This window comes from Homalodisca vitripennis, chromosome 7 (assembly GCF_021130785.1).
Source record: "Homalodisca vitripennis isolate AUS2020 chromosome 7, UT_GWSS_2.1, whole genome shotgun sequence".
Classification (NCBI taxonomy): Eukaryota; Metazoa; Arthropoda; class Insecta; order Hemiptera; family Cicadellidae; genus Homalodisca; species Homalodisca vitripennis.
This window is the reverse complement of record NC_060213.1, coordinates 29,952,466-29,971,129: the sequence shown is the minus strand read 5'-3', so window position 1 is coordinate 29,971,129 and position 18,664 is coordinate 29,952,466. Positions and strand designations below refer to the sequence as shown.

Here is an 18,664-nt window from a genome sequence, read left to right as displayed (position 1 = left end):
TAACTCTGGGGCATTCAATCGTGTATGCAAATGTGTTGTAAAAATTATATCTTTCAGATATTTGGGTGTTATTTTCAGATTTCACGGAGCAACACGCTAGTGTGTAAGAAGAAGCCGTTTTAAAATATAGACAACCAAAGTAAAATTTATAAAAGATATCAAATTATATCAATTTCTCAGCGTAGAGGATACGGTGGTTATCGTGAGATAACCGTATCAAGCAACGTCCAGTGTGACTGCTGCTTGGATGAGTGACCGCTGAGCGATCCTGTCCTTGTAAGCAGTCCGCCTGGCCGGCCATTGGTGGTAGTTCGGAAGTCAACTTTAAGCCGTTGGTCCCCAGGTTAAGTTTTAGAGAGGGCTTCTTAGCCCTAACTTCGCCTTGTAAAATAAGGCATTAATTGACTTGTTTTACTTTAAATTAAAATAAAAAGAAAATAAAAGTGGCAAAATTCAATTTAAAGACGGAAGCACTAAAAGTCTGCGGTAAGTTACTTTACCACGAGACTTACTGGCAGTCACACCACATAATGTGTGTTGGTAATGTGAGTTGCACAAGGTGGCAGCACTGGAAACCCAGGTGTGTCTAACTACAGCAATTATTGTTGACAGATAGGAGTTACTTCCATTTGTCTTGCCAGGTGTGCAATGGTTCCTTAGTTAACTTAAGATGTAACACTGTATTTTTGTTTCTAGGTTAACTTTATATTTGTTCCGTAACGTTATCAAAGTAAAACATCTAAGTTTTGAACGTATTAAATAATCAATTATTTAAGATGGTTTGTGCTTGTACGTTATATAAATGAAATTTAACTTAATTTAGATGTTTCATAAAAATAACAATTAGTTCTTTTACTGTAAAAAATAAGGCTGTGACTACAGTACCAGTTGTTTTTAAACTCTGAAGCTACGTGAAAAATTAGTTTTAAAACAAATATTGAATTACAATGTTTATAATCAGTGTTGTAATTCATTTAACTACGTAATTTGTTTAATGTTTTGAGGGTACACATAATAGTTTAATTTCTAATGTAGGAATTAAATAATTTCTATAAATGTTTAAACTGAACAAAGTTGTGCCTTATCGTTGAAAAATCAACAAAGAGCATAATTTTATTAAAGCAATATACATGAAATATTAATCTACTATCTATTTTTGGTTACTTTGTGCAAGCTTTGTGTACAAAGCCTGTACAATGTTCATATTGACAAACAGAGTTATTAATATTACTACAGTTTTTCCCGGATGTGTTTTTGTTTGTGTATTGTGAACTGTTGGTTTTCAGCACTAATAATGTAGCATAAATATTGGCATTGGTATATTCAAAGCCAACAGAATGTATGCCTGTATAATATAGCTAAAAAGAAAGCATTTAGTACCAAGTTTTCTAAATATCAGAAATTAAGGAATCGACAAAGACTCCCGATAGACTTTGATCCTCGAAACTTTGACCTTGGTTCATAGGATATCTTGGTTCAATGAAGGTCCCTACTGATTTTATGATCACAGGAAAAACGGCTGTCCCCATGCCTGTATATCTTTTCGTATACAGTATCTGCGATAACTCCTTATAGAACAGTCCTAGAAACTTGGGACTTGGTACATAGGATCCTCTTCGTCCAATGAAGAAATCTACTGATTTTAGGATCACAGGAAAAACGGCTGTCCCCATGACTGTATATCTTTCCGTGTACATGTATTTGTGATAACTCTTGATAGAACGACAAACTTGGACCTCGGTACGTCGGATATCTTCGTTCAATGAAAATCCCTACTGATTTTAGGATCAAAGGATAAATAGCTGTTCCCATGACTTGCTTTCCGTATACTTCCGTATATCTTTCCGTATACACGTATCTGCTATAGCTCTTGATAGAACTTAGAGACTTGGAACATTGTAAATAGCATCTTCTTCATACCGTGAAAAATCGTATTGATTTTAAGGTCAAACGGACAAATGACCATCGATATGTCTGTATGTCTTTCCGTATACAAGCATGTGAAATTACGCTTGATAAAAAGGTCCAAAGGACTTGAAACGACACGTAGGCACACTCCTCTTCATTTAAGGAAGAATGTAATTGATTTTGAGGTAAAAAAGCATCCTAACCGGCGGGCTAAACTAACCCCTCTAGACATAGGTGCGCGTATTACATGATTGTATATACCAGTTGCATAGCAGAATTGTAGTAATATACAACAGTTTCTGATCTGCTCTTGTGATAGTCAAATCAGTAGTGTAATGTCATCAATTTGTGGCATCCCCACGACGATTCCTGTCACAGGTCGAAGCTTTCCGAGTTGGTGTACCAAGACGGAATTCCTCCCGAATTCAATAATTGTAAAGGACCTGCAGATATGAGTAGTAATCCTAGTTTTTATTGCTTACTTCAGAGTCTCGCATCAGGTAGAAAGTATCTAGTGACTTCCTGTTGAATCCCCGAAGCGTTGGAACTGAGACAAGGATGGAACTTTGGAGCTGGAGGCATATTTCTCTTTAACACGAAGGAAATTTAGGGAAGGTTTCTCGATAGTTGAATTCATGAAGTTGAGGATCAACAATAGCGAGAAGGTTTAAATCGAAATGGATCTTCGTATAATAAACTAACTTTAAATAACTTATGGTCAGCTTACCATCCAATGCTACTTGTTATAAGTCCGTAACAATTTGAGTATGAAGCGATTTGTAACAAATTGCATAGTTATTAACAATTTTAATGCTAAAAACGCATTGTGTTTTTCATTTATTTCACACGTGATTAGTAGAGTTCCAAATACAGTAAGACTTGCTTTATTTTAACTGAACATGAATTTCTAGCCCTTTATAGTAGATATACTCCCATATGACATTCAAAATAATATTTTATAGCTCGAAACGTATATATCTTATTCGAGGTTTAGTGTCAATCTTCAAAACTTAATATCGGTACCCATTAACTCGTAGAAACATTAAAATAGACCGTCCTTGTATTTATATATTCTTACCCTTTTCCTCATTACTATCTGAAAAGAGTTTTTAGATTAGCTATGCTTGAAAATCAAAATTATTTTCAATTTCATTATCGATTCCACAGACGAAATATTGCACGTAACAACCACGTTTTTAATGTAAAAAAGTTTAAATGAAACCAACTTTTAAATTATTGTTAATTAGTGGTAAAATGTTTTAGTAAGAATAAAAAGTAAGAATACAAGTTCCTCCTTAACTGAAATAAAATAAAATCAGATGTAAAGCTGTTTCTTTTTGCAGTTACAAACCACAACAGTTTAACATCTCTGAAACTGCTAGCTATACTTTTAATACTTCTATTTGGTTTTACGACATTACGCTTAAGGTATCCACGGTTCTACTTAATCCTATATTAACTTTGTTAGTAAGTGAACTAGGAACTATATGAAGATAGAAATGCTGCTTGTTCTGAAAAGAGAACCTTTGAGTATTCGTAATGATTTCAATAATTACATAATTTGCATGCAATCAAGTTTACACAGAAAGCAGATATTCTCATAGTTAAAGCATTTTAATTTTGTTTAATTGTAATAAATTTTCTTTTGGTCAATAATAAATGTATAATTTAAACATCAATTCCAAACTGATGTTCAATTTACATATTGTCTGTTACATTCTTCTATACACTTGAATATTAGACAATAGTGGTAGTATTTGGTTGAGTAAAAATAGAGAAATTTAAAAATATAAATACTTCTATGAAATGAAATTCAGAGGTTAAATGTAACCGGCATTCAGAAACGAGGCTTTGCTTTCCTTGTAAGGGTTGAGATAGTTAATACAATTTATAACCACGAAACTGAGATACACTATAGTGTAACATGTATCCGATTGTGTTCATTCACTACAAATTGACAACAGCACAATACAGGTACTGAAGTACGCAGTTCCGTTATTAACCCCCAACAGTTAGACATTGCAGGAAATTGCATACACAATTTCCGCTTCCTTATTCCCAGTTCATTTCCGCTGAAAGGTCTTTCTGTAGAATGTACAAATGGGTACGACCGTCTTCAGCAGATCTTTGCAAACATTATCAAAGATGTACTTCACAAGTATTTCATTCAAATTATACTTAAAACTAAGTAGATATAACATTAAATTAGTGCAACTCTATCGAACTACTTGTATCCTAATAACGTTATATTTGATTGTTTATTTTGCTTTCACGCGTTCACTATTCAATCGATTATAATGAAATTTTACATGGACATTTTTACGGCCCTTGGGATGAACATAAGGCTATTTTTATTTTAAAACTGACTCTAGGCTACGCCCCACTGGCCTCTAAAGCAGCAAAAAAATCCATCTTGGTGTCTAAGGTTTTAAAGTTAAAGTGGTGGTGTTGTAAAGTGGTGTGTAATATGAAAGAGTCTGTTAAATGTGATTATTCTGTGTAAAAATTGCAATATGACAGCACAAAAATATGTTTAACTTAACCAGTAACAACACTTCTTAGCAGCAAGCCATACCAATTCATATATTTTTGATTTTACCTATTCTGGATGTATGCCTACTAGATTGGAAATGTGTACATATATTTATATATATATATATATATATATATATATATATATATATAGAGAGAGAGAGAGAGAGAGAGAATTTCAAAAGGCATTGTATATGTAGCTGTGTGTGTGTGTGTGTGTGTGTGTGTGTGTGTGTGTGTGTGCGCGCGCGCGCGCGCGCGCGCGTGTGTGTGTGTGTGTGTTATTTCTTGGCGCAATATAGCAACATCCAATTTTGCGTAGGAAAATAAAACTATTTGAACTAGAAGTGAAAAACCTGAAATGAAAATTACTCGCAATTTTGTCTAACTTCAGATATTGTTATAATGAACAACGGAAATGGGTACCTACATAATGCATGATATACGACTAATTCCATTTTTAAAATGTCATAAGACCCTATCGTATTTCACCACAAGTGCTTTCTTTAAGAAAGCTAAGAACTTCGACTTTAGAGCTCCTCTAGATTGTTCTGAAACAGTTCAAGTTTTACTGAAATCATAGGAGCTATTCAATAAAATTACACGAAATATTACAATTGCGTTCAAAGCCGCAGGTATCTGGTCAAAGTATAAGTTTATATTTTAAAAATGCTACATTCTATGATATTAATTTTTTACTGAGGACTGACCATATTTTTATTCAATTCATTTTCAGTTATTCATCCCTGTTTAAGTTTAAATATACTGCTATAATATGCAGTTTTTAATTACTTTTATATTTCTTCAACGTTCTACAAATATTCTATAATATTTGATATCAACAGTGTTTCTAGTGTTTCACACAGAAATAATAACTTGGTTATTACAGTTAACGCATTAAACCATCATGAAAATTATTTGACGTGGTTTCAAACTGCTTGAGTATCCCAAAATTTATCATTTTTCACATAGAAATATATAAATAATATACTTAGTTTTATCATTATTCATTTAACATGGCTAAATTAATAAACACGAATTGTTAATGGGTGAAACCTTGTTAAAATAATAAGGCAAACAATGTCGAAAATCCGTTAAAAATTCACTTTTATTATTTTTTAACTGAAATCTAACAGTTATCAGTTTCTTAAATTTTAGTTGATAACTTGAATGGTCAAACAAGTTGTAAGAAGTTTTTTTTTTTTAATTGAAGAGCATCCGACTCATATTTATACCGCAAACAACGTCAGCAGTAATGTAGAAGTTTGCGGGAGTTGTTTGCATGAGGTCCAGGTGCGCTTCACAGCTAAATCTGTGATTATTACATAAAATGTTGCTTCCCTTAATCTGCATTATATTATATCACCAAAAGGTTTCCATAAAAGCTCAAATCCACGTCTGTTAAATGAATAAACGTTACACAACGTGGCAAAAACATATGGAATAGCGTTAGCTTAAATTTTTTGCCATTCAATCTTTAAGGAACATCAAGTAATAACAACTACATCGTTTAGAACAAATGTTTACTTAATAAAAAATAATTTATTCAGTTGAGACCTAGTTAATTATTTCTTAGATACAATGAACAAATCGATGACCCATTTTCTGACAATAGGTTCTCACATAATGTTTCCACTGGTTATGCTGTTATACTCATCACGTAGGAATATCGAGGTGTAAATCTATTTTTTAGAACATGTGGTTCTTTTTAGTAACTTGATTATAACATAAAAAAAGGAAACTTTACAAGAACAAAATACAAATTAAACGCTATTAATTGAAAAATGTTTCAGTGTTTAACCATAAAGTAAGCTTTTATATTATGAGCTTTTGCAGTCAGAGTACTTTTAGTTAAGCAAAATGTGAGTGATAATGTAATTAAAACTAAATAATAAGCTGTAAGAAAATTGTTCTGAATCTTAATTGTTAATACAAATATTTTAGAACTTATATAATATTCCGTATTAAACGTGTATTGCTTTCCAGGGACAAAACAGTAAGCGCGAGGACCAAGTCAGGTGCGCCGTCGCAGCCATAAAATTGAACGTATTCCGTTCAGTTGTACAGAACGATACCGAAAAGAATCGATTCCAACGGTGGTGATAACATAGGCGCCCAAATCAATAAAGTGAATGACAGACTTTTTCAACTTACAAATTTCCTGGATGTAGCATGAACATTGAAAATATGTAAGACGTTCATGTAGAAACATTTACTTCCTCTTAGTGCAACGTCTGGAATCGTATAAGTGATAAAGATCATAACCTTTCAGGATAGAATGGAATAAAAAGGCAGTTAGAAAATTTGGAGTTTGTAATTATGTGTGGAAATTTGGTAGTGATTGTGCTCTAAATCCCAGAGGAAAACCCGTTTTAGCGGGCCGGCCTGCGAATTTGACCCAAATTCAAAAGGCTGTATTATTTTTAGATGTAATACTGCTTGCAAAAAAGCCAACATGACTATAACTGCTCGGGAATGGATGGCTTTTATTGTTCTCTTGGGGCAAGAAGCTTAGAAAATTTCACCTTGTCCTGTAGGGACATTGTGCCGCTTCCGGAGTGACAGGATTGTTTTCGGAGTTACAGGTTAGGGGTAGGGGTCACCTCATATCGAGAGAGGAAGAGTTTAGGGCACTAATCTCAAGTCATGTCTCCTCTAATTAAGAGGACGCCAGGTCTGAACCGGCTTTTCTAGTCAAAGCAGGCAGGGGGTGGGACACCCTTATGTCGAGGCTGGAGAGAAGCTTTAACTCGTAGGGAACAAACCCCACCAACTCCAACAGTCATCTCCCGCAGTAGACTAGACCTATCGTATTACCCTTACGCCCAGAACCTCAACACTTGCGGTTAGTGATGTGCTGCTCCTAGACATCCTTAAGGTTGCCCAGATTTAAGTGACACATCGGTTTTTCCTGTACCCAATGAGGGTTCAACCTGCCAGAAGTGAACCCTCCTGGGGGGAAATGGATGGTTTTGAGTTTTTTTTACATTTTCTTTGGATGTTGCAAATTCCCTTGTACACTGAAAAGTGATTGAGTACGATCATTTTAGTTTCACCCGATTATATTCACAGAGTTTGGCACGCTTGGGGCTATTCAGCAGTCAAATGTAAATGTAAGGTTTCCAGAATACGTTTTGTATTGAGATCTAACCAGGTACATTGATTTAAGGTGAGTCACAAAGAAGACGATTATTCCTTAAGGATACTTCTTGGCCAACCTTTCGTTTGATGGAGATTTACAACGTCAGCCACGTTGGAAGGTTTGCCGCAATAACAAACATTGAACAAGTAATATTTGAGATTTCTTACAATGAATATCAAAGACTTTCAAGGACTGCTTAGCTTTCAAGTGAATGTGTCTGATACCACCATGTCTGTAGGCCCTAGTGTCTAATAAATGGAACTTAATAATCAACATGTAGTTTTTAAGGTACATAATGAAATTAGGCTGAATACGAGTGAGTTGTTTTTGGCTTATACTAAGTCTAACAGTTTCCCGAAGCTAATTATAAACTTTGAGTTAAACGTATTATGAGTTGAATAGAATAGAATGAGTATATTCATTTCACGTGATGTAAAGAGATAAAACTATGTTTATAATGTAGAATACCTAAAGGCGCTCATGCCAATAAAGAATTAATATTCTGCCCTCATCTAATTCCATAAGTATTTATAATGTTGCTCTGAATTAATATTAACAGAGAAATAAGTCCGTGTTTTTCCTTTTTCATCGGATCTTTTTCATTCATTTACAATATTACCTGCTCAATATTATCTCAAAGTTCAAGAGGTCTTTCCCCTTTTATTTTCAAAACTATAACTTTGGATCTTTCAAATATCTAATACTAATTTCCTCGAGTATAACGCTCGTACCGAATTGTTGGCTCACTAGCAATCCTAGAACGCCACCCTCATCTAATTATAAATAGTCTCTGTGTTCGCTGCCATAATAAAAAAAGAATCACCAAAGATATACTTTTAAAACATGACATATACAACCTTTATTCAATCAATGCTTGGCAGACTACCTTTAACCCAGTGTAGCCATATGGACACATCAGTATGAACAGTATGTTTACCTGATTGTGGTGCCCTCACATTAGTATCTGGACTATTAGTTACAATACTAAATTATTTTATTAAACAATTTTATTTCAATTTAATTCCATAAATATAACTTACTTGGTCTCGTATATTACTAATTTTCTAATCCATTACTTTTTCTTTATACTCTAGTCTCGTTTTATCATACCCTTATAAAATCAATTAATAATGAGGAGCCCACACTTTGCCCTCAAAAGTACCAACAAATTTTTAAAGTTAATCAACCAATTTCTTTAAAAAGCTTTAGCATTATAAGCCTAAATTTGTTAAAATTTTAAATCGTAAATTGTAAGAATTACAAAATCGAAAACTTTCAACTGACATGGAAAGCTTGTGATGCAAAATATAAAATTATTCAAAGTCTTAAAAACATCTGTTAATGCAAACTTAGTCTAGGAATTTCAGTTTTTACTTTTTGGGATCACGCTACTATCGTATACCTATTATTAAATGATGGGAGAAGGAAATACAAACAAGCATAATGTTTAAATTCTATATGAGCAAATCATTTATAATTTGCGAAACCCAAAAACAGCAAACACCAATATAGTAGAATTACAAATTTTCCTGTTGCACCGTCTCATGAATATCAGAGCAAAGCATGTTCACCACGTCATTGCCGGGTAGGAATGATATCATTTGTGAATTCCTATTACACAGACTGTCAGCGTATCTGTACGCGGCTCCTTTGTCAATTCCGTATTTGTAAAACATTTCATTCATGGATGGCTTTATCGTGTTGAAATATGAATATTCAATGGCATTTCTTAAACCTGGAATGCCGGAGACCTCATCTATTCCACCCGATTGTAGGCAGTTGGGACACAGTCTGGAAACCATTTGTAGCAACCCATGCTCTTCATTCCCAGTTGGAGCACTCCAGGTGTTGTAGGAGGGACTCTCAGGATAATCCTGCGTACAAAACAGGATGTTACATGTTGCTATAATGAAGTATTAAACTAACAATGATTGGTCAAATATATATTTATGATTTCATCTACTTGATTCTTGCTGTTTATTGAACACATTTCACTGCTTTGCAATGCAATGTAAAATTGTACATTGCAATAAAATATTATTTCTTACATTTGATTGATTTGATTTGTAAAATGTAAAATAATGGAGATGTTAAATATATAAATAACTATTACCACCAACGTTAAGGGATAACTGGAAATGGAGATTAAAATGTAGGCATAATGAATTAACTCATACCGAAACCAAGAACCATGTTTTCCTCTGCAATATTTTAAATTAATGCCTTTTCGTTGGTAATCGCATAACTCGATTTGGCTTTTTTATGTTTTAAAATGTTCGTAACAATCCAAATGAGGTTTTTGTCGAAAGACAATTCGGAAGTGATGGAAAATATGAGTATTACTTACTACTGTAGCTGAATAGCCGTACTTTACTACGTGATTAAAATATAAACTTGTTTCGTCTAGTTTGGTAAGTCCCAACTATTACTGTGTTGAATTATAAGTTTAGTTCCAGTTTACCACCTTTTAATTGCAGCGTCAGGTATCTGAAACTGTCTCAGACTTGACTCCTGGAATCGAATAAACTCAAAACGAAACATATCCATCGTTTCGACATCAGAGACACCTATAAATAGGTGAAGTGGTAGTCTCGTCATAGTCTTGTCAGGTACAAAAGGAAACGATGTAAGTGTTTCGTTTTAAGCTTTCCGTTGTCAACCTTTTTTTGGATATCTTCAAACGAACATGACTCCAGATTCCAGGAGTCAAGTCTGAGACAGCGGCAGATACCAGACGCTGCTATAAAACTAAGGTGAACTTGAGCTAAACTCAATTTTAATTGAATCAACCCTTCCTAAACGGAGAAATACGGGTTCCCTAAATCCACTGTCGCTATTTTTAACAAGCCCTTGAACTTCATTCACCATCTTAGAAAAACCGAGTTTGCCTGCGAATTGTAGGCTTTTAAATTGAAAGGGATAATTAGAAGGGGTTTTTTATATCCACTTGCCCGTTTGCCTGTTCGATAACTCTTGATAGAAAGATCCAAGAGATTTTAAATCTGGTACTTGTGTTCCTTAGATTCCAAACAAATCCTTGTATAATTTTGGAGTCAAAGATCAAAAAATATTCTATCTTTCTCTCTGCCCGTCTGTACGATAACTCTTGGTAATAATTGAAACTATATACATTGGTTCCTCACGGGTTAAGTTTAAACTTTATTTGTTTCTGAATAGAAAATATTTTCCGACACTCTTTTTACCCTGGAATGTACATTCCAGTACCTACATTGTGGCCCCTTCAAAGAGACTTTCACAGGATTCTAGTTCCTAATATGGATTTAAGTACAAATAACCGTTTAAACTAAGTCATGGGAAATTACTCATAACTGTATAAGTTTGTTTACTATATTATGATACATATCATTGCAAAACTAGATGCAGGCAAAACAACTGTTCTTTAATGCACTTAAACCGTACATATATTGTTTAAACTTCAGATCTCTTTGTATTAATAATAAATAATAAAGCCAAATGGCCACAATATTAATCGTACGTCTCGTAATATAGTCAAAATATACTGGAACATATGATTAGGATTTACCTGATAGTTCCAGTACTGCTGGGCGTCCACTGTTTCAAAATATCCCGACCCAGTAGCGATTATCGATATTGCCAAAGGTACAACAATCCACATGTTTGAACAGTTTTCTGAAATAAAAACACATGACAGCATTTAACATACAGAAAATTACACTGCAACTGACACTGATTCGTCAAAGGTTTTGTTAAATATACCCAAAAATACTTCCATTATAAAGTGTCTGTATTAATATCGTTTGTGTGTGTTTTCCAGAACTGTGATTTTGAATGTCTCAGGCGTACCAACGTAAAACTCCAATAGGATAGTTGCCCACAAGTACTCATTTCTCATTCACCAATACTATTTTTGTGTCAATAACTATGAAGAAACCGTTTATAAAGGGCAATGTTCACACACCTGTCACTCAAAGTAATCAGTCGAAGTGGGGAGCATCCTATTTTTTAATCCAGTTGGTCCAATCAAAAAAGCTTAAAAGCATTTGCTATCTTTTGTCTTTCTTCTTGCTGTTTGGTTTTTTTCAACAACTTAAAGGCCCGTGGGTTTAAGGCTGACATTTCAGAAAAAAGCGGAAAGAATACAGTTACAGATATAGTATATGGTTGGAAGGATTGGTTCAATCTGAATGTTGAGTTTAGCTCAAGTTCACCTTCCTCTCAGTGCATCTTCTGGAATCTGACGGTATCACAGACTTGACTCCTGGAATTTAGAGTCATGTTTGACTCAAGAGATAAAAAAAAATGGCGGTGTCGAAGAAGCACAAAATGAACTTGAGACAAACATTTCTCTAAATTCCAGGAGTCAGTGACCTTCAGGTTCCAGACGTTGCAAAGTAGGTGACCTGGAGCTTAGCTCTACTTATTAAAATTGTAAATTTGAAGTTATAAGATAACTGGATGACACAGTTTTAGGACGGGGAAATTTTTAAAATGATAGGCAGATATTTTTCTTATTTATAAACACGGGTAAGATTGCAAGATTGCTGTGCTAAATCCATCTGGGCTTAAACTACCAAACTTTAAAACATATTTTTCAACTTTCAAGATTTCTTGAATACGAGTAGTAGTCACTTTATATACATTTTTTTTAATTTGCGCTTATTTAAAAACTTATAGTAAGTAGCGTATTTTCCATTTTCATTTAAAATAATATTCTTAAAGGTGACGAAGAGCTTATAACATTATACTATAAATATTGAATCTAGGCCTGGCTTTGACACGTATGCTATGTGCTTCATAAGTCCAAAAAAGATTTAATAAATAATAAACTACATTCTACCAGCTTTCCTTATTGGAATCAAATACTTAATTTATGAACAAACACTCCAATAATTATGATATTTTATTTTTGTGAGGCCTTTCGTGTTCAATGAACACATCATCAGACCCACATAACTGAAATATAAGTAAAGTAATCTTTTTATTTCAGTTATTTGGGTCTGATGATGTGCTCATGGAACACGAAAAGCCTCACAAAAATAAAAGTTCATAATTATTGGAGTGCTTTTTAATAAATTAAGTAAATTATAAACTGTATAATTTTAACACTTCTGGAAGATAAAGTTTGTAAAGATAAATCAATTTTTTCTCATAATTATTCCGAAACAACCTAGATTATCCTTGATTAAGACACTTGTAATTATGTAACTTAAGTTCAATGATGATTATAAGACTAACATTATTTTCCTTTTTTGATAGTATATAGTTTTTTTAGATAGTCTTATGTTGTTTTGGGTTTTTCGATATAGTTTTATGTTTTTTTTTAGTTGTTTTTGTTCAGGAAAATTAATTATTGTTTAGCTGATTTTGGATGCATTGCAGTACATCCCGCAAAACGAATAAACAAGAAAAATTTAATGGAAATCGAAATGTTATTGAATATTAATTTTCTAGGTTTATAGTAGATCATTTCTAACTTTTCATAATCAGAGCCATTTTTAAATGTATTGACTCAATAGTTTAGGAGTCATGATTTTAATTTTAATGACAGTGTATCTACCCTGGTTCATCCCAGATGGGTTAGGATTCTGAACGCTGAAAAACTGTAAGTAAGTCAGTGCTATAACTGATAATATAAATAATTAAAAACCATTAGTATATTGAAGACTCTTAAGCAATTAGAAACACTTTAAACTTGTAGCCAGAAAAACAAAACTTAAAAAAATAATTTTGTGACTAAAACTAAATAATTAATGATTTATTTTTAATGTACTATATTTTAATGTAAAATTTAAAGTAAGTAACAAAATATAAATAATATTAGAAACATGTTGTTTTACCAACTACTAAATTAATATATTAACAAACTACAATTTTAACTATAAATAATTAATAGGCTATATAACAACCAAGCTTTAACAATTAATAAACTATATAACAAAATCCAGCAACGATGTTCATTTATTACTTAATCTATTATAATGTTGGCAAACTTTTTATTTATAAATATGCTTACATGTGCACATGCACATATATAAATTCATAAATACATACATAAATCCATGCGTGTTTAATTCATTAATTCGTACAAACGTACTTAAAGCAGAATCAAAAGATTACTTTTTGTTCATTGCCATTATCAGTAAACAATAATACATAAAAGACAATTAGTTTAATGATATTTTCATAAATTTTAACACCATTAACGGATGGAAAAAGTGTAAATCACAAAATTAGTGCAGAATGAGAAGAAGAAATGAAAGAATAATAAAGTATTACATAACACAAATTTATATATATTTACCTCAATGTACCAATACAACAGTCTATATTAATAATTATAACATTCAAACATCAAATGTTTCAAACCAATAAGGAGTTCATTTATTTTATTTGTTTCTTTTCCAACGTTAAAATTATAAAAAAAACTTTAAATGTATATGAAGAAAGCAGTGTCCAAAAATTCTGTATGGGCCATTGGTTACTCTAAATATTCTACGCCTTACTTTCTTCTCACCAAAGCTTGGGGAACTTGTTTCATCATTTCCGTTTCTCAAATAAATTCAAAAAGAATCTTATACAGATGGAGGTAAAGGAAAGGTAAAATGTTTATTTGGAAATATAGTTGAGAAGAGCTTTCCATTTTTTTTATTCAGTAATAGCACTTATCCGCTACATCGCATGTGAAAAAAACTAAATATAGACAACATAAGCATATTCTTTTTCAAATTCATTCCAAACAATCCTGAGATAAGCGATAGTCACTGGCATGTACCTCAATCCACTTTATACTTACGTTTAAGAAAGGGTTTCTGAAGTTAGAGAGGAAAATGGTTTTTATAAGTAACTCTGAAATTTCTCTAATCTATCTCCAATATTTCACGATATTTTATTAAATAGCTCCAACAATTTCTGTCACAACTGAACTATTTTAAGCGAGTGTGGAGAAATCCTAACCTTAAAGAGAGACTGTAGTCCTTAGCTTTTCGTTAACTCACTAATGAGATAAGAAAAATGACCATTTAATTAAATAGTATTTGATAGTTCTATAGTAATAATAATACAACAGTAGTTGAATAAAAAATCAATAAAAATAATTCAGACAAAGAATAGGTTCTGCACGTAGCAATTCATTTGTAAAGTGTAACTTATAAATATAAACAGGAAAAAACATACAGGCTATAAATTTGTATAAAATATTATATTTACTATTTTTTGATCTTATAAATAATTAAAGATACATTTACTATTTACTAATTAAGACAAGAAGGGAATTTTCAAAACCATTAGGGCGTAGTTCAGAGGGATTTTCGAAATAGGGATGTACGAGTATATTAACCAGGGACTCTAAGAATGTCCATGTAAAATTTTAGTGCAATCGGTCAACTAGTTTTTACTTCATTGAGTAACGCATACAAACACACAGAGAGACATTATTATAATGTTATATAATATTATAGGTTATTTGTATTATATTAATTTGTGTCACTCTTAGCCTATATATGTACGAGATATAGATATAGATATAGCAGTAGATTATACGCACTACCCCTAAAGATTAATCCATATTGCAGTCTTGGCTGAATCAATGCAAAATATTAATCTTAATACTATTGAGTACATAGAATATTTAGAAATAGATAGTTCTCTTTGCATGAGTTTAAAATTTTTCTTTTAATTGCATTTTAAACTATTTTTTTAATCAAACACTTAAATAAGGAATCGCTTACAGATTTTAATGTTGTGTTATAGTTTACATTAAACATTAAATTTTATTCCTTCCAGTACTTTTTTATTTTACGTTACGTTAAGGGAACTTACTTATGTTGAAAAATATGTACAATAATAAAATAATTGTATGTTTGACTTATTTTTTATGTCACTTAATGAAATTTGACGTAGTTGCACATTTCTTCAATTCATAAGAAAAACATTTTCCCAGCAATTCTTATAATTAACAATATTTTATGATGAACGAAAAGAAATGTATATTTTTTAAATTTGTTACAAGTTGGTGAAAATAAATACATCTACATGAGTCTGCGAAATGGATAAAATAGTGCAGGGGTTCCTTGGAGATCCCTTACAGTATATTTTTATGGATATCTTGAGGGTACTAAAAAAGCAGCTGGGATCAAAAGAATTAAAGAAATGAATAACATGAAAATGGCTTTTACAATGGTTTAGTACACTACAATGTAAAAACTTATTCCACTTACCTGGGTCCAGTAAAATGGAAAAGATGTTGTCTAGTTGAACTTGCAGTGTTGAATGTTGCTCTGAGGTGTGGGAAGGTTCTTCTCGAGTGGGAAGAATCAGAAACCAAAGTAATAACCTGTCAAATAATATTTATGTACCGTAACATTTGTGTTCCGCTGTTTCTGTTGAGAACAATGAGCAAGCATTGATAACGCGTCAAATAATATTTATGTACCGTAACATTTGTGTTCCGCTGTTTCTGTTGAGAACAATGAGCAACTATTGATAACGCGTCAAATAATATTTATGTACCGTAACATTTGTGTTCCGCTGTTTCTGTTGAGAACAATGAGCAACTATTGATAACGCGTCAAATAAGAGTTATGTAGCGTAACTTTAATCAACTTTTAATCACAGGAACAATTCTTAATTAACTAAAGCTATCATTGTGTGCTTATTTGTGAATTATTGATTGTAGAATATCGAAAATGAAATAAAAATCAGTATCGATATCATAACTTAAATGCCTGAGAAAAGCTTGGCACGGACATCAATGATGTGATCATTCCACGTCAATCCTTGATCCAGGTGTATTCATAGGAATTTTGTTAAATGCAACTCTTCCAGCATGAGAATATAAGATGCCGACATTGCGATAGGGCCATACTGTGAGTCTGTAAGACTCAGGCAAAGATCTATAACAGTTGATTTTGTGAAATGTGTTGTTATATTGATGGATTTGAAATTTTGGGCTCAATTATTAAGATCGACAAAAGATTGGAGGTGCAAATTTGAACTGAAACAGAAACTAGTATCATAAGCATATTCCACGAGTCGCCCGTGCATATGATGACCCTATGTTGTTGACATATTTCAAAAATGGACTGGACTGGGAATGGACTTCTGTGGGACTCCATGCTCAGAATTATTGAATGGGAAAATTAGTTTGAAATTTGGACTTTTTGCGTTCTGTGGCTGAGCAATGGGCTCAGCCATTTGTGGCAATGCCAACTTTGACGAAAACGATTCGGTATATGAGATGCGAATTAACTAATTTAACTTAACTAATATAACTAATCACTAACTAATCTCACTCACTAATCTAACTGACTAACTGACTTAACTAACAACTAACTAACAAATCTCTCTACACACTTTAACTATTTTTTTAGTATTTTCTCCATACTGATCAAAAGGTTGAATTCTTTTATAAATTTTTATACTACCGTTTTTTACAACAGTAATATTGTTTATACCGCCAACTTTTATTTTAAAACTATAACAATATGCTTCTTCAAGTTCTCTAGGTTTTAACTAAGTGATTTTTATATGACTATGATGGTTGACAGATAAGCGTAAAGTAGGAAATGATCTGTCACCTTAATGATTTTAACAAGATTAACGACTTTGTTAAGCGCATTCCGATTTAAACAATTTAGGTAGTCTGAAATAGAACTGGGTTGGTGGAGATGACAGATAATGTTTATTTTTTGCTCATGGAAGTTTTTTGAATAGGCATATTTTAAAACATACCTACTCTTGGTTGGTGTTATAACAAGAAGAATTATAGGAAGGTGGTTCTTTACAGAAGAGTTTAAATATTTAAAACATTTTATTGTATAAGCAATGCTTTGTCACGATGTAAGCATGAAAGTTAACAGGTTAGAGAAAAGTTATATATTTTAAACTTAATCTATTTATTATACATTATAGTTTGGGTTGTTTTTTTTAACCAAGCAATAGAATCCCTTAAATTGTATATTAACTAAAGAGATAATAGAAGTGGGGGATTTAGCTTTCCTAAAGTATTTTTGCTTAGAAAAGGTAGAGAAGGGAAGGGAAATTTGGTAAAATAATAAAACTATGCGGCCGCTGCTAAGAGCATAACAAATACGCCGTTGCAGTGGCATTAACCGGAACGAGCTTTGTTTTTTTGTATGTCAAGTGGGAGTATAGCAATATGCATAAATGTACAAATAGAATTTTTTTATAAATTTTTTAACTCTATATAAAATCGTTAATATTTACAAAGTCTAGTGTAATTGTAAAAGTCCAAGAATAAATTCACAGCATGTTTCAAAAAGAATAACAGCAGCTTACAATTAATGTACATTATTATTAAACTATGTATTACCTAAAAGGAGATAAATATTATCAAAATAAAATTCTACAGTCTCTGCAAATGAGTAAATAGTAAACTTAGTTTAGTTTATTATTTTAAATTTTCGAAAACGTTTCTTAGGTTCAATAAGGTGTACTCTAGATATAATCAAATAGGCAGCATGTTTCAACAAGTTTGATTAGCTCAAGTTTGGACTGATGTAATTGGCTTAACATTAGTGATGCCTGTGACTCGAGAGCTGGAAAAGTTTAATTTCTGTACGTCTCTGTTCGCATGGGATCTCGAGAGTAAACTAACCTATAGATTTCTCATTTATTATAGACGACACCGAGTTATATGGTACTCCATGGGAGTTAGATGACAGTTAGCGAAATCTGTATTAGCGGATTACGGGTATAACAATGAATAAAATTGAGTACAATTATATGACATTTTAACACGTGATAAAGTAACATATGTAACCTAACATCCTTAATCCAGCAGGGATCACTTCCGTCTGGTTTATACCTTCCAGTTGAACCAAACTGGACACAGCAAACACTAATGTGTCACTTAAATCTGGGCAACCTTATGGATGTCCAGGAGCGGCACATCACTAACAGCAAATAACGAGATTCTGGGGTACAAGGGTAGTTTTATAGGTCTAGTCTAGTGTGGAAGATGACTGTTGGAGTTAGTGAAGTTCGTTCCTAAGAGTCCAAGGTTCTTACTGGCCTAAACATAAGGGTGTGCTATCCCCTTGCCTCCTTTGACTGGATAGGCTGTTTCAGAGCAGGCCTCCC

At 32.5% G+C, this 18,664-nt stretch overlaps 1 protein-coding gene across 1 annotated transcript; it reads right to left on the bottom strand.

Moving 5' to 3' along the window:
- Positions 1–9,028: 9,028 nt before the first annotated feature.
- On the bottom strand, positions 9,029–15,899 carry LOC124366513. Its single transcript, XM_046823101.1, has 3 exons — positions 15,781–15,899; positions 11,127–11,233; positions 9,029–9,456 (listed from the first exon to the last, which is right to left on the bottom strand). Exons 2-3 carry the CDS (start codon positions 11,217–11,219, stop codon positions 9,100–9,102), a joined length of 450 nt encoding a protein of 149 aa, XP_046679057.1. The 5' UTR covers positions 11,220–11,233; positions 15,781–15,899; the 3' UTR covers positions 9,029–9,099.
- Between the last annotated feature and the right edge of the window lie 2,765 nt (positions 15,900–18,664).